General features: G+C 35.5%; 1 protein-coding gene across 9 annotated transcripts in view; it reads right to left on the reverse strand.

Annotated features, from left to right (window-relative positions):
- Positions 1-18,440, reverse strand: part of dgkh (diacylglycerol kinase, eta) — a 97,771-nt gene that overhangs the window by 59,869 nt on the left and 19,462 nt on the right. For 4 of the 9 annotated variants that reach the window (XM_051904795.1, XM_051904797.1, XM_051904793.1 and 1 more), the window contains exons 3-5: positions 7,478-7,588; positions 6,915-7,061; positions 1,892-1,972 (exon numbers count right to left, since the gene is read on the reverse strand). In XM_051904795.1, the coding sequence (XP_051760755.1) occupies positions 1,892-1,972; positions 6,915-7,061; positions 7,478-7,588 (339 nt within the window). Of the gene's footprint in view, positions 1-1,891; positions 1,976-6,914; positions 7,062-7,477; positions 7,589-18,440 lie in introns of those variants that run through there. The other 5 variants (XM_051904798.1, XM_051904804.1, XM_051904796.1 and 2 more) reach the window with 3 other exon arrangements.

Genomic DNA, 18,440 nt, shown 5'->3' on the forward strand with positions numbered 1-18,440 from the left:
CAAAGTCTGTAAACAGGACATTAAAACAGGCAAACACTGAATACGGACGCAAAGAGGAGAACATAGATGTGCCAGCAGAGGAAAATACTGTACCAGGCACAAGCTCACTGTTCACGAAATATAGCAAGAAAATATAAATACTGAGGTTTATATAAATGTATCTCTGAAGTGAACTGACAGAAAAGTTTCAAAGGCATTTTCTTTTCCTCTTTATCTCCGTATAATGTTGTGTTTTAAAGCGCAGCGCTGCTTAGTGTACAGCGGTAAGCAAGGAAACGCTATATCGCTGCTGTTCCATAAGCACCACCTACTGACAGAGAGTGAATTTGCATTTTCATTCAGTCCATCTGCAATTTTTGTTTTGTCTTATGTAGCATAATTTCACAAAACTATAGTCAGACCATGCTATTTTTGCTGTAAATATTGCAATTATATGATCAAATTTAAATCAAAAACAACTGCTCATGCTACAGAATCGGCAAATTTGCTTGTAAAAAAATTGGACTTGGCAATGAAAAATAAAAATCGATGCATCACTAATAAAAAATATTAAATAAAAGTAACATTAAATAAAAGTAAATAAAAAATTATAATTTTATTAAATAAAAGTATTATTACATAAAAATTTAATAGTCTTTTCGCTGTAAAAACAAATGCCGTTTTGAAAGAGCAGTGTGTTTTTATAGTTTTCTTGCTAATTAATTTGTAGATTTTTGGGTTAATATTAAATGTAACTGTCAGCGCACTAAGGTTTAAAAAAAAGGTAATTCGGCCGCACATGGTTACATTTTTTCCTATCTGGCCCTCAACCTAAAATGAGTTTGACACCCATGGTCTACAGTGTTTCATCGCCATCTAATGGCCTGCCAGCAGAATACAGCGTTTTAGTCATTTTCATGGATTCGTATAAATGGGGATCGTTTTGACAATGTTGTCGTCTGTACGTGGAAAACTCAAAGGAAAAACTTCTCCGTTTTAAGCATATCATTGTTGTGTAAACGTACCCTAAGTGTAATAGATAGTTGCTAGGGAGTTGCTATGATATAAGTACACTGCCCAAAATCAATAGTGGTTACTACTACATTAAGGTTACTACTACATAAGTTACTACGATGTTCTGGTGCTGAGAAATGGCTTTTCGTGTTCCTATGCGGTTGCTAGGGTGATCTAAATGGTTGCTAGGGTGTGGCATTACAGCAATCAGAAGAGAGAAAGATGCCAAAATTTCTGTCACTCCCAATGTTTTGCAAACACTCTCATAGCGGTGTTTAGATTTTTTAAATTTAAATCAAAGATGATAAAACACAAAGTATAATATTAAAAATATACACTACTATTTAACTTTTTTTTAATGAAAATTTAATTTCAAATTTAAAACAATAGCTAGAATTACAATGTTAAAAGGCTGTGTTAATGCATCATCACAGTCTGTGAAAAGGTCCATAGTAAACAGATTTGGATATTTATATACCATAGATCAATATACAGCTAACAACTCACTCAATAATATAATATAATATAATATAATATAATATAATATAATATAATATATCACGCAGTTTGGAAAATGGATGGATGCATATAATATAATATAATATAATATAATATCCATTTTTTTATATGTATACATATGTATCTGCTCTGAAATGGCAAAAAGATGGTAAAGATTCAAATTTCATGAACAGTTGAATTTGAGTTTTGGCTTTATTCACCGAAATGGACAGTTTGAAGTGATTCACAGAATGACTTGAACTTTCTAACTGTAACAACATTTTTGCCTGTAGTATCTGGCAGACTAATAGTCAATATTACACATCTAATGTGCTGTCTATTTGTGGTATATTGTGGATATTCCCTAGTGTTGACATAACGCATGAAAATGGCCGCTTACCGTGAAACTGTTGTTGACATTCTTTGTGCTTGATTCGGCAACACTGGCATCTGAAAGATCCACTTCATCGAAAATAAGAGACTGTGAACAGGAGGAGAAAGAGAACAATAAACATGGATGATCACAGTGCCGCAACAGTATTAGCTTTCATTGACAATGTCTAAGAAAACAAACATCTTAAGCACATTGATACTGAATACTGTTCTATTGAAATGACACAAAAATGAGCTTATTGAGATACTCCTTATCCCAGGGATGGGCAACGTCAGTCCTGGAGTGCCGCTACCCTGCAGAATTTAGCTCCAACACCTGAACAAGCTAGTCAATGTCTTCAAGATTACTAAGGCTACAGGCAGGTGAGTTTTTATCAGAGTTGGATCTAAACTCTGTAGGACAGTTGCACTCCAGGAACGACGTTGCCCATCCCTTCCTTATCCTATGCACTGACATGCGTGTACGCTATATGAGTTTAAGATGGATCGCAGACAGCTGGGTGCATCATGACCTCCTTCATCAGTGCAGAGAGCAAGAACTAAAGGCCTGAGATACTGTATAATGCCATACACCACTTTCAGTGAGAGCCGGGATGTTAGAAACCACCGTTAACAAAACATTTGTCAAAGATGTATCTCATTTTCTTCAATCATAATTAGGACTGGGGAGTATGAGCAAACATAATGTATTATATTGTCATTTTTTGTCACGGAAATGGTATCTATCATGAATTTAATCTAGAATTTAATTTCATTTGCTGTTTTTAGATATCTCATTTGATTATTTTGTCTCTTTTTTTTTGCAACTTGATGGACAAAAAGATCAGATTATTCAGTGCAAAAAAAGCTCATCAAGGCTGCATTTATTTGATTAAAAAAATACAGTAAATATTGTGAAATATTATTACAATTTAAAATAACAGATTTCTATTTGAAAATATTTTAAAATGTAATTTATTCCTATGAGGCAAAGCTGAATTTTCAGCATCATTGCTCCAGTCTTCAGTGTCACATGATCCTTCAGAAATCATTCTAATATGCTGATTTGCTGCTCAATAAACATTTCTTATTATCAGTGTTGAAAAAATTGTGCTGCTTAATATTTTAGTGGAAACTGTGATACATTTTTTCCAGGATTCTTTGATGAATAGTAAGTTTTTGCAACAATGTAAAAAATCTTTACTGTTACATTTGATCAATTTTGCTTTTTAAAATTTTGCTTTTGAACAGTTTTTTTGTTATCCAGACGAAAAATGTAAATCATGTCATTGACCTCAAATATACTGTATATACACCAGTGACCAGACATCAACCAGCTGACACACATCTACTGTAGTGATATGATATATACCATCATACCACCCAGCCCTATGCATAATCAAGTTCACTTATGAACTCCAGAAAAACATATGCATTTAAAGGATAAAATATGTATTTCCAGGCTTTTTGAGTCTTTTCCATCAAGTTCATCAATAGAATCAGTGAAGGCCCAGTGTTTGGGTGGTGATTGGCAGATATTTGAGTAAATGATGGCTGTATACTCAGGCGGTGTAAACAGTGTGACATCCTATTTATGATCTGTAGGCTTGGCTGCTCTACAGCATGAAGTGCAGGCCTCTGCGTTGGCTTTGCCGAGTCTGTCACAGATCCGAGTGCCATGCCAATACAAACAAAACCCCCTTGTCTGAGCACAGCAGTGTGATCAGCCACCTCGATCCTGCCTGTGAGGTCTGTGGCGTAACTCCCAGCTCTCTGACACCATGCGCTAGTGCCACTCCATGTCATTCAGAAGCTATGCAGGAAGTGCTAGCTTGCGTCATGGCTTGGCAGCTGCATAGTTGGTAATTTTTGGGCCGAATTTTAAGCATTCACTCTTTCTCTCAGGATTCAGATCAGATCACGGACACAACACCTGAATGCCACCCACAGGGCCCTATGATTTCTGCAATGAAGAAAATGTGGATGGAAAATGAAATTTACAGTTTAACGTGGAATGTCACAGAATTTGGCAAATTTTTGGATGAATACATCAAAAGTAGGGCTGTACACTTAATCAAATCGCAATACGGACTAATGTCTGTGTATATTAAATTGCAAAAAGACTGCTATTTAAATATGAAGAATGCATGGTCTCAGGTTAAATGAACGGCACGGTTTTCTCTACTAAGAGCCAAAGTATACTTCACTTTTTACGCATACGCGAGGATCAGCGTACAAGTGTGCGTGAAGCGAATTTCGACTTTGTACGCAAAGGTCGCACATGCACATTTTTTTTTTTTTTTTGCAGTAATTAGTTTATCCACAAGGTGGCAACTGTGCCCTGGGGGCATCGATTCACAAGGCATAAACAGAACAGACTGGTGTAGTGACAAATTGGTTCCCCCCCCCAGTTTCAACTACGTTATAATGAACATTTATGTCTGTATTAGTTAGCTTATATACTAGCATAGCATACAGATAAGTGATTAGCCTGATAGCTTAGTTTATACACATTTGCACTTACCCTACATATATTCTCAATCATCTTTAATGTAATTATGTGTTTAAATTAAGTGTTAAATGTCCACATATTTAAAGGATTAGTCCACTTTCAAATAAAAATGTCCTGATAATTTACTCACTCCCATGTCATCCAAGATGTCCATGTCCTACTTTCTTCAGTCGAAAAAAAATTAAGGTTTTTGATGAAAACATTCCAGGATTATTCTCCTTATAGTGGACTTCAATTGGCCCCAAACAGTTGAAGGTCAAAATTACAGTTTCAGTGCAGCTTCAAATGGCTTTAAACGATACCAGGCGAGGAATAAGGGCCTTATCTAGCGAAACAATTGGTCATTTTCTAAAAAAAAAAAAAAAAGATATACGTTTTAACCATAGACGCTCGTCTTGAACTAGCTCTCTTCTTTTTCTTCATCTCTATTAGAATTCCGGCAGTGTAGACGCTGCTAAGTGTATTACTGCCCTCCACAGGTCAAAGTTTGAACTAATTGTTATATACTTGCACTAGCATATTGTATATGACAATTTAGTTCAAACTTTGACCTGTGGAGGGCAGTAATACACTTGGCAGAGTCTACACTGCCGGAATTCTAATAGAGAAGAAGAAGAAAAAGAGAGCTAGTTTAAGACGAGCATCTATGGTAAAAACGTATATATATTTTTAAACTTTTTTTTAGAAAATGACCGATTGTTTCGCTAGATAAGACCCTTATTCCTTGTCTGGGATTGATTAAAGCCCTTTGAAGCTGCACTGAAACTGTAATTTTGACCTTCAACCATTTGGGGCCAACTGAAGTCCACTATAAGGAGAATAATCCTGGAATGTTTTCATCAAAGACCTTAATTTCTTTTCGACTGAAGAAAGAAGGACATGGACATCTTGGATGACATGGTGGTGAATAAATTATCAGGATTTTTTTATTTGAAAGTGGACTAATCCTTTAAGTTATAAAAAATAAATAAATAAATAAATAAATTAATGATGTTCAATTATTCAGTTAATATGCTTAATATTAGGCTATTTATTAATTAACAGTTCATCAAGTCTAAGAAATTACGTTCAATTGGTTTTATTATGCATAAATGTGTTTTCATGCGGATTATATAGTAAGCTATGCATATTTTAAATTAATATAATTCATATATACTTAGGATGATCATTAACTGACAGTTTGGGGAGACCCAATTTCGAGGGAGGACTTGATTTGTCATGACACCGGAACGCGTGCAAGCTACAGCAACAATGGAGACCTACAAAGAAGAAAGATTGTGCAAGGAGGTTAGAAAGTACCCTCATTTGTACAACTCTAGCATGAAGAACACATAGAGATATTTACATGGGTTGTAACTCGCGGTAATAGATAGCTTAAAACTGCACGTGTATGCGTATGAGTCAAATGAAGTATACTTTTTAAGGCTGTGCGTTCGACTGTATAGTTTCTGCTTAACATGTGACGCTTGTGGTGTTTTCAACATCTGCTCTCTCACTATATGAGGACATGAACACATGAGCTTCATCTCCAGAGCTGCTCTGAGAGTCACTTCAGCAGCATTTCACCATTTAATTTGATTAAAGCTATCGTCATATACACACTGTTATGACAACACGTCAAAATAAAAGTTTGTGAAAATAAATATATTACTATTGTAGAATGTACTTCTCGAAGTAATAATAATAATAATAATAAAAAGAAAAATAATCCATTTATTAAACTATTATTTTTAAGGAATATCAGAATTTTTCTTTCACTTTCATTTTAACAGTAAACACAGAATTTTTGAAAAGATAAAACATTTCATAGGGCCTTATTATTGTTAATAAATCCTTAAATTGGTAAAGGTTTAATAAATTCAATTGATTAGACATGTGTTTTGATTATTAAAATTTACTTAAATAGGATCCAGAAAAAAAAAAAAGAAAAAAAAGGAATTTGCGAAAAAAGTCATAGGGCCCTATTTTTTTGTTAAAATATTAATAAATTGCTGTTAAATTGTATAGGTTTCATTATATCAATTAATTAGACATGGTTTTCATTATTAAAATTTATTTTAAAAATTAGAAACTGAATCCAAAAACTAAATCCAGAAAAAAATGGAAAAATTTAAATTTGGGGAAAAATAATTTGTGAAGAAATAAAACAAATTTCATTGGGCCCTACATTCATAACCACAGGAAATGCAGCTGAATGACCAGAGAACATACAAATGGAGGCAAACACACTCAATGCAAGGCTCGCGTTAAGCGTCTTCATGGTGGAGGCACAGAGACACACTGCTGGGTAAAATATCTCCCCTCAGACATGGACAATGACATACAAGACCCATCTCTGGGACTCTCCTCTTCAGAAGCCTAAACAGACAAGCAGACGTGGAAATGACGTGATGTCGCTTCGGTTGAGCCGCAGCCAAACTGCTCTCGCCCAATGAGGAGAACAGGCATCCCGAACAATGCCAGGCAGGGTGATGGGCGGTCGGCAATGTCATTGATGAAGGCTAGATAGATTAAGAGGGGGGTCGCTGCTGTTGCTGACCCGAATCGCCACCAAGCCTTCCTCCGATCCACTGGCGCCAAGAACGGGCGGCGGACGGCGGGCACCGGTCCAGCAGACGGAAAGCACCCTCCAGCACACGCGGCTACGAGAGACTCGATACTGCCAGCGGGCCAAAACGCCACCCGCCTGCCATAGTGCAACCACACACACACACAGTGACATTAAAGGCATGGCAGAAGGTGCAATGCAAGTGCCCATGTGCAGCTCTTCAGCCCCTCTCAGCACAGGCATGCCCAGTAACAGAGGTCCTGGGAGGAACCATGATCAAGCAAATTTTATTACCCCCTTACCTTAGATCACTCTGTAGGGCTTACAGGGGGCTTATTGTAGGGGGCTTTACTGTACACTGTAAAAAATGTTATCATCATCATGGAAAGATTTTTGACAACTGGATTTTCTTCATCAGTAATTAAATACAATTAAAAAGTGCTATGATTTTACTGTTTTTAAAGCAGCAATTAAAGTTGAAATTTTTTACAGTGTAATGAGTGCGTAGAATCAGGATATAATCGAACAATAGTTCAGTGTGGTACTAAACTCACCTTGGCATCCTTGGCATAGTAGAGAGTACGTCCCCGCAATTTGAAATAACGTTTTTTCCAACGCTGGAACGAGCTTGTCTGTTTCAGAAGTAGCCCTTCCTTCACACTCGTCTGCAGAAAGACAGACAGGTTTAACAAAAAGTCAGAAACCATCTAAACATCTGCACATAGCACAATATTACCGGTCCAGTAGTGATAAACAGATTAGCTCTGTTCCAAAACGTAGACATTTTTTATTGTTCCAAAGCTAAGACACCATATTTAGGCTAAATTCTACGTGTTGATAAATTAAACTAGATCTACCATCTAATTAAATTGGACTACTTCTCTAAATATTTGTGTTTATGCAATTTTTGTGCTATCATGCTGTTAGCTTAGCAACATGCTAGCACCAAACTATTTAAAACAATTGTAAAGGCCCGTTCACACAAAGCTTTATCTATAACAATGACTAAGGTTAAATAATTGTCCTAACTCTATGGGAATAGGGACATCAACACCACAACTAACTAAAATGACACAGAGGAACTAAAGTATATCATTGGAATCACTTTCAGAGCAATTTTTTTTTCAGCTGATGAACAATAAAAACATTGACAGCCAATCAGATTTCACCCAACTATAAAGAGCTCAAGCATTTTAAGCGGCAGACTTTGTGCGCACTAATAATAAACAGAAAGTTATTGTGCATTTATGTGGATGCTAATATAGTTATAGTTATATACCATTATAGTTTTCTTTATAGTTATCTTTCTTGGTGTCAATAGGCCTTTAGTGTGAAGGTGTGGTCATTAGTATTGTAGTCAAGACCACCTAATCCAAGACCAAGACCAGTGTATGTTGAGACCAAGACAAGACCAAGACCAAGGCAAGGCGAGACCGAGTCAAGACCAAGACCAGATCAGCACTCAAATTAATCTGAAAGATCCACATTTACTGCCTGAGAAATTTATTATTTTTAATCAATAAATACAATTAGAATAATAGGACACTATATAGAGCTGTATACAATCAAATGAAATCACTAACCAAAAAAAATAAAATAAAAAAATCATTGTTACACTAGAGGTGGCACAGAAGTTGCATCTGAATTGGTAAAATTACAAATGCCTAAACAATGCTTTGTGTTTTGTTTATTGAACATTTGTATAAAATCGATATCACGTTTGCAATTGTGCTCAAATTTGTGAAAACAGATCTCCTGCTCTCGTTATATATATATATATATATATATAAAATTATATCATATTTTGTAATATAAAAATCCATATCTCTTACAAGTACATTTTTGCAATAATATCTTCAAATTTTATGGCCATTTGTATTATTCCCTCATTAATTTCTGAACCAGCACAACAGTATAAATACATCAAATTCGAAATAATTATTGATTGCATCTGAAGAAAGAAGTTTTACATCCAATCACATTAGTTATGGTAATAAATCAGACAATGCACTGACAATTTAACGATATCCTCAGAACCGTGGTCTTGACCGGTCTTGAAATAAAATCCAGAGTCCTCATAGTCTGAGACCAAGACAAGACCAAAAACAAATGCAGTCGAAACCAAGATAAGAACAAGACCTTCAAAAAATGGTCTTAAGACCGGTCTCTCCAGTAAAACAACACTAGTGGTCACATTTACTGTTGCTTTGCGAAATTTCTCAGACGTGATTTTAATAGAAATTTGCGCATTTGGGAGTTTCGCTTAAGGCCAATAAAAGTTCAAAGCAAAACATTTTGTGGGGTGTGTGTGTGGCCATTATAATGAGTTGCTGCCTGTGTAGACAGTATCAATTCAGTCACTTATGAGGTTCCATGATGGTTATGATTCTGCCTTAGCAGTTTGCTGGGTACATAAGCAGTATTTGAAGGCACTGTAGATGTGTTTTCAATGTAAGTAGTATGATTATGCAATCTTCTAAGATAACTTTTTGGCCAAATTCAAACAAGATGATGGACAAAACAAGATAAATGTTGATTAAACACTTAGAACAGATTTATACTGTACATGAATGTAGCCGCAAACACTTAGGATGTACTTGCATTTGGTTATTAGCCATGCAAGATCAACTTTGTGCGTTGTTATCCATCAGCATGCAATTGATTCATAAGTGCGCTCATGGTTAAGTTCACGTATTTGAAGTTCACATATGTTTCTGGCCTTATGATTCATTAAAAACCAAAACATAGTGATAAAAAAATAGCATAATCTAAGTAGAAATAGCCTAATATAATAATTTGGGGCTATTTTACCCAATATTACTGTGTGAAATGTTTTTAAATGATTATCAAAAGCAATGTGGCATTAGCTTAGCAACATGCTAAAGCCAAACACTGTTGAATCAATTGGTTGCTGCTTTTGTAGAGCATTCTACACAGGTTAGGTCACTTATAAAGTTCGATTTAAGTTAGCTTTCTATGTAATCAGGGAGGCAAAGTTTGGGAACAGAGCTCAATGGTGAAAAGAGATGTGTAAAAGTAGTGTGAACATTCTATTGACACTGACAAACGTAAGGCATGTTCCTCTTTTTTCAAATGGAAAAGTAGCGTTCTTATTTTTGCCATTTCCTGTAGATATATTTCTACCAGAACTGACTGAGTGACATGAAACAGACAGGGCAATAAAATAGTCCTCTGTCTAACTAGCTGGTCAAGTAAGCTAAATTACAACTTTAAATATGAGCTGTTCCTACACACACACCATCCAGTTGTATCCCAGCTATGTAAACCATGTTATAATAGTACCAAACAAAGCGGCAGTATGTGAGACTTAACTTAAGTGTAAAGGAAGCAGAATTTGAAACTCGATATCAGTTCTGGACGTCCACAGGGACATGTGCACATTGCCACTGCCAGAGGAAGGAACAGGAAGCCTTGCCAAAATCAAGTGCGCTTCAACACCAATTTCATGCTTGGGAGGGGAAAGACAAGGCAAAAGGCACACAAGAAAGGAAACCCGTTACTCAAGAGATCCTGTCCTGCAGAGTCCCACCAAACTCACAAAAGCAACGAAGGGAAAGGCACAAGATCTTGAACCTGAGATCTACATATTTAAACCCTCTATGCGAAACTTTCCTCAAGATCATCAATTTTGCAAAGCAGGATTAACCGATTCAGTCTCCTGTGAAAGTGACATTCCAGACGGCCTGATGCAGTTTTCAAAGGCAGCGCATGCAGTTTCGCCCCTGCATGGGCTGGAGGTCTTTGACATGCCGGGGCGAGAGGAAGACAGTCGGAGAGAGATGGGGGCCAATGCCGAGGGTCATCCTTTCAGCCAGTCGCCTTGGCTACACTGTCATTTCACATCATCCCAGCCCCAACCGACAATAAACAAGGGCCAAAGACCTGCAAGCATTCATGCTCCTTCCTGTCCATTCATCTACAAATATAGCAGGAACATGGAAGAAAAAAAAAACAAACAAACACAAATCCACAGGCATATATGGGAGGACGGCTATTTATAGCAGAGGAAATATGCTCTCTGGGGGGAGAATTACAAACAGAGACGCAGGGTTCGATCTGACATCCTGGTGCACAGCTGTGTCAACTTAAACAGCGAATCCATCCGCCAGCGCACTCGGTGACACTACGTGGCTGTTATAACACCTCCTCTGCTCGGTTACAAAACACTGAACTCACTCTGCCTTTACCAAAAATATACCTGCGTGACATTTAATGTGCCATTGAATGATAAATGACGGTCTGACTGTTGTGAAACAGCGGAAAACTCACTTCTGTGGGGTCTAATACTCAAAGTCCCCCATAGGTTATGCCATGTGTGCACTGCATGTGAGTGATGTGGCAAACTAGAATGTTTCCATTACGATTAATGAACAAAGCTGAATACACACTGAGAGTAAGTGTGTTGATTATAACGGGAGTGTACTTGTTTTGTCACGCCATGTTGAATCCTTGCAGTGTTGTTGGGGTGTGAAACTGTTTAAATGCCATTAAATTGGTACATTAACCTGATTAATTTACTAAATGTTTCGCAATTCATCAAGACTATTTAATAAACAGATTTCAGCTGTAATATATGGGTTACCCATAGACCGCAGAGCTGGTGGAAGAAATTATGCTGGAGATCAGTGTTATTTTAGTACTTTTACTATTATAGTATATATTAATATTATGATTTTATTTTCATATTTGAATTTGAATTTAATTTTTAGTCATTTTAAGTGTTTTTGTTCGTTTTTCAATTATTATTTTTCAGTTTTAATTTTAGTAATTAAATTAAGTAAATTACCCCTTTAATTTTTAAATCTTTTAATATTTATATTTTATTTCACCTTTATTTCAACTATCAAAAATGCTTTTTAATAGTTTTAGTTTTAGTTAACAATAACAACACAGATGCGTTGAAACGCTAAATATGCACAAATGTGGTGTATGAAATGTATCTTAAAGGGATAGTTCACCCAAAATTTGAAATGGCGTTCCAAATCCAGAACATAAAAGGTCATCATTTACTTTCATTATATGGAAAAGAACAGTGTCTATTCTGCTAAATATATTCCTTTGTGATCCAGAAAATGTCATACAAATTTGTAAAGACATGAGGGTGAGTAACTCATGGCTTTTCATTTCTGGCTGAACTGTCCCTTTAAGACATCACTTCAGCTAGGTTTTTTATGCACTGAAAACCCAAATAAGTTGGCAAACATCAATCAGTTGCCTCAAAATTTAAGTTAAGAAATTCAAAGTTTAAGCAAGCAGAACTGCCAGATTGTTATTTTGTATTTAACTTGAAATGTTATTATCATGCAACCTCAATATAAACATTTTTATTAGTGTAAACTTAGCTAGCTATAACAAGCAAATTCAGAAAATGCTAACTTGCTAATTTCCTAACACGTTAACAATAGCATGGTATAACACTCGCTGAATGAGTGCAGCAATATAAAGCATTTAACATACTTGCTCTCAAACATTTACAGAACACATTAACAGAAACTCTTCTAAATTAGCATAACAAAACATTAATCACTACTAAACCACCCACTTAACATTAATCTTGAGCAACAATGAAACAGTTCAGTTTACTTAAAAAATATAAGAGTTCTGTGAACTTGAAAAAAAAGAAAGTGCTTAATACTCATCAAAGTTAATTTGACTGAACTAATTTGTTTAATTTAAGTTTGTCCTACTCAAACTAATTAATTATTTTGAGCGCTAGGGTTTACAGTGTGCTTAATATGGAGTCCACTCACTCATGATGTCACATCAGATGGATGTGAGGACTGAGTTTATCTAATTTAGTGCCACTTTCCTCATAAACACTTTAGTAAGACAACGTCTGCCAAGAATATGAATGAAATGCAGGCTTGAGCTTATCCTTTATGTGTCTCTTGCCTCATCAGTAATGCATGGTAGAAAGATGAATAAAAAAAAAATAACAACAACAAATTACTAATTTATTCCATTTTATTTGAAAATGGTGGGGAGTTAAATAACCATACGATCAATAAATACCATTCCAAGATTTTGTCACGATTATGGACTTCTATTATGTTATTCTGTTCTGTTAGTTTGGCCTAATTTGGCCTACTCCATTTAGTTCTGGTTTCAGTGGTTAACGATTATCTTCTTGTTTGTGTCTGATTACGTATTATTTACACCTGCCAGTCACTGTGTTTATCTTGTAGTTCCCTGTTCATTCAGTCAATTCTCATTTATGTAGCTTGTGGTTTTATATTTCCCCTATGTTTATTATTAAAGTCCGCTTTATTCATATTGTTGTCATTGTGCGCTTTAATACAGCCACAGACTGTGAAAGATTTGGGGTCAGTAAGGCTTTTTTTTTAAAGAAATTAATACTTTTATTCAGCAAGGATGCATTAACTTGATCAAAAGTTATAGTAAAGACATTTAAAATGTTACAAAAGATTTATTCAAATAAATGCTTTTTTTTTTAACTTTCTATTCATCAAAGAATCAAAAAAGTCACAAAAATATTTTGCAGCAGAACTGTTTTCAACATGATAATAAATGTTTCTTGAGCATCAAATTTTCATATTAGAATGATTTCTGAAGAATCATGTGACACTGAAGACTGGAGTAATGATGCGGAAAATTCTGATTTACCATTCACCAGGAATAAATTACATTTAAAAATATATTTAAATAGAAAACAGTTATTAAATTGTAATAATATTCCACAATATCTACTGTATTTTTTATAAAATAAATGCAGCCATGGTAAACATCAGGGACTTCTTGCAAAAAAAAAAAAAAAGGTAGTGTACTTTTTTTTTTTTTTTTTGCTTCAGTAAATGAAAACTGAATGCTTTACTTCAATGTTCCTCTTTTGTTTGTGTCTTTCAGCCACTTGGTTCCTTTTTTTCTTGTCTTCAGTTCCCTTCCTGTTGCCAAGTGGGATAAGAAGTGATCTATTAATAGACTGTTTCTTCACGAAACTGTAAGAGGGAGAACGGCTCAGTGCCAGACATACATGACTAACCCCACTGCGGTGCACTGTACACCCACACCTCTCTCAACATCACCGACACACACATACACAGTCGCACGGTTACACCAGACAACTCAAGCAACTCAACCACGACTCACTGTAACCACACACCACACCAGACTATGACACACACACACACACACACAGAAGCCCAAACAATGATCGCTGATTCTCTTCTGAGAGGACACCACCAACGTTTCTTCAGAAAGTGAGTGATATAACAGACGGACATCCTGTGAGTGAGGATATCCAGCCTCAGTGCTTTGCTCTCTGCCACATGTCTACAATGTCTGAACCAGCTACACACACACACACACACACACACACATACACACACACCAGGCATGGAGCTTGCCTTTGCAGGATGAGAAAGCGGGTTGGCTGCAAGCTCCAGAAATGGCATAAATTTTGGTGTTTCTTCATTTACGGACACTTTAGGGCAGTGTTATTTTAGTATTATATATATATATATATATATATACAGTCAAACCAAAAATTATTCAGACATTTTTGATATTTGATTTTTACTAGTGGGCGCAGGACACTATAGTTCATAGACCATGTTTTGCTTAAGTGTTCTCTGTCATAATTAAGATAATTTTTTTCTGACACAGTTTAACTCTGAGATCTTGTCATATTTTATATATACATTTTTTTTTTTTTAACTTTAGTGAATAAACTGTATTAATGAATGAAATGTTCAAGGTGTCTGAATAAATTTTGGTTTGACTGTATATGTATGTATATATATATATATATACACACACACACTAGTATACTAGTATAACATTTATTAATACATTTCTAAATATTTATATTTTATTTTCAGCTTTATTTCAAATTCAGCAGAAATATTTTTAGTAGTACAAGTTTTAGTTAATGATAATAACCCTGTACATAAAAGTATATACAAATTTTATATTGTGATATTTATACACTGAAATAAAAGTAAGTGTCACTGAAGAAAAATCCAATTTATTTAGCTAACGCTTATTTAAGGCTGCACTCTAAAAAATGCTGGGTTAAAAACAACCCAAGTTGGGTTGAAAATGGACAAACCCAGTGGTTAGGCTGTTTAACCCAGCAGTTAGGCTGTTTAACCCAGCAGTTGGGTTAAATGTTTGCCCAACATGCTGGGCAGTTTTATTTAACCCAACTATTGTTTAAAAATTACTATATGGCTGGCTTAAAATGAACCCAAAATAGATTGAAAATTAAAAATCACACACATAATTACTAGAGGCAACAATAATAATCAAAAGGTGAACATTTATTAATAAGCAATTTAATAAATGTTTATTGTTTAATTATTATTCATTAAACTTATTAATAAATGTTCATTTATTAAACATATTAATAAATGTTCATTTCCAACATACTTTGGGATCATTTTAAGCAAGCAATACAGTCATTTTTAAACAATAGTTGAGTTAAATAAAACTACCCAGCAGGTTGGGCAAACAATTAACCCAACCACGGGGTTAAAACAACCCATTCACTGGGTTAAAACAACCCAATTGCGGGGATTGTCCATTTTAAACCCAACTTGGGTTGTTTTTAACCCAGCATTTTTTAGAGTGTGGTTTCACAAACAGGGCTTAGATTAAGAGAGGATTAGCTCTTAGTTCAATTAGGACATTTAAGTAGCTTTTATAAATGTGCCTTAGAAAGAAAAAAAAAAAAAAAAAAAAAAAAACATTACTGGTGTGCATCTTGAGACAAAACAATGGCACTGACATATTTTAAGATATGCCAGTGCAAGTTGCTTTCAGTTAAAAAGCTCAAACATACATTTTAGTCTGGGACTAAAGTGGCTTAAGCCTTGTCTGTGAAACTGAGAGTAACCCCAAATTCACAGACAAGGCTTAAGATAGTCCCAGACTAACATGCATGTTTGAGCTGCTTTAACTGAAAACAACTTACACTGCCATATCTTAAAATGTGTCAGTGCCATTGTTTTCTAGGGCACGTTTATAAAAGATACTTAAATGCCCTAATTGAACTAAGGCTTAATCCTGGCTTAGGCTAAGCCCTGTCTGTGAAACTGGGCCTAAGAGTCATAACTAATTAAAGATTTAACAATAAGACTAAAATCACCAAAGATGCATTTATTGTAATATGGTTTAATAAATGCTGATCCGCCTCTAAGTGAATGCCATTTTGTTCTTTTTCTGACTCTGGAAGTCCATCTGGGTTAGTGCTGGAGGAGAAACACTTCACCTCTCTTGCAGGGTGCTTTGACCTTGTAAAAAGATGCTTTCAGCAACATGTGTTCCTTTCAGTGGGGCTTCAAATGAACTGAGTAACCCCTCCAACCATCTAGTAGAATAATTCAAGGCCACAAAACACGTTCCACGTTTCTTTAGCATCTCTTCAAGGGCAGGTGAATGGTCTCCTTTATGTTCATTTACAGAAATGTAATTATAGTCTGTATTATGCTGTAGAACAACTCTCATTGCCCTGCATCACAATGACTGCTGGAGCTTATTTTCTCGAGGTTGAGAGAAAACTCTACAAATCACTAAATGAGGCAGAAATGGAAGAACACAACTTGTGGCATGACAGGATAATTGCAGGCCTCGGTTTCTCCGCCAGGGACTTTAATGAATATACATTTTAGAGAGAATGCAGAGACGTATTAGTGACCAGAATAAACACATTCTAAACGGGATTGTTCAATAATTGGCTGTGAGATTACATCTGCAAACTACACCTGTGAATGCATGGCATGATGTTCTACTGATGACCCATCTCACATCAACACTCAAGCATTTCACTTTCACTTTAAATGTGAAGTGCGTCATTTTTGTACTATTAGAATAATAAATTAAATGCAATTGCAAAAATAATAGTGGTCGATCGATATGGATTTTTTTATGGCTGATATAAAGCCAATATAGGCCTATCAAACTATTTAATTTAACCAAACCAAAAACCATGATACACCACCCACGGTATACCACGGTACTCTCATGGCGTACCGAATACCCAACTGCCCTCTGCTGCCTTGGCCCAGCCCTAGCCCATTGTTGAGGTTGACCTCATTCTACCTTATGTCTCAAAACTAAATTCTTACTTGACATTTGATTAATTAGGGGTGTAACTGTACACATATTCGTCCTGCGAATTTCAGTACGTCTTATGTGCATACACAACGAATACAGCGTTGTAGCCTAACCATCATTAACCACCAATAATCACAATAACCTCCGCTTTTTATTACTTTGATAAGAAACAAAGTGTCCTCTTTCAAATTCTGTCGATTTTATCATGAAATGCAAAAAAAAAAAAAACAGTTTTGATGCTCTTTAATGTGGCATGACATCACTGTATAGGCATGACATACGCAAGTGAACGTAATCATCTCTTCCTCTTTAATACAGAATAAACATGAATGAACATCTGAAGGTATGTTGAAAGATACAGTACAACTTACTGAAACATATCATATCTGGTGTAATCTCTCAATCAATTTTTCAGTGGCGGAAAGACATCAATTAAACAGCTTGTAAACAATATGTCACGTAGCATTACATTTACCTCAGGCAAGTCATTCAGTGTCCACAGCTTGTTAGTTCACCAGAGAACTGAACGCTTTCACTAAATATATGCACTATATTAGCCTATATATTCATTATATTTTACTTAACCTGTTAGTGATGTCTTGATTATTTAATGTTTAAATAAATCTGTCATGAAAATGACAGCCACTGTTTAAATTGATTATATTTCAACAACGAATCAGAGTAAAAACATAATTTTTATAATTAGATTTAGAAGTTAATGCAAAAACTGCCTTATGTGCACTTTACATGTTTGCATAAAATTTAGTATTTGATTGTTGATTATTATATCTAAAAATAAATAGCAACTGAATCGTGCAGCTCTAATTTCCACTTGAGCTTGGTTCGGTATGGCATGATTACAATTCGTTCTCGAAATTCGTTCTGGAATTCTCAGCAAGGTTGGCTGGTAGAGTGGGAGTAGTGACATCGCCACTCAGGATTGGTCGCTTGTCTGTTGCCTGGCTACTAGTTTCTCTGTAGCTGGCCAAGGCCAGTATTTGAGTGAAGTAAACACAATTTAATAATAATAAAATTAAAAGAAATATCTGATTATCCTCCATAACGCGTCCGCTATTTACATGTCATACCATCTGTAAACTCTTCCGTTAACAAGGCAACAACTCACACATTTCTATTAGATTTCAATGAGCTCTGTTATCAGTCCCACAGTGGAAAATGAAACCATATCATACTGGCTAGGCCGGATCGGCATGGAATGGAACGGTTAAGCAAAGAGAACGGTTTGGCCTGATGGTGGAAAAGCAGCTAATGTTGCTCTGTCAAGCTGGTCATGATGATCAAACAAACAGAGCAATGTTTTGATAGCAACACAAAACCCACAGTGTTTATACTTTTTGAGGAATCAACCTACAAATCGTTTACTTACTGAAGAACAAGTATTTTAACACTTCACCTTTATTC

The sequence above is a fragment of the Ctenopharyngodon idella genome, chromosome 9 (assembly GCF_019924925.1).
Source record: "Ctenopharyngodon idella isolate HZGC_01 chromosome 9, HZGC01, whole genome shotgun sequence".
Taxonomy (NCBI): Eukaryota; Metazoa; Chordata; class Actinopteri; order Cypriniformes; family Xenocyprididae; genus Ctenopharyngodon; species Ctenopharyngodon idella.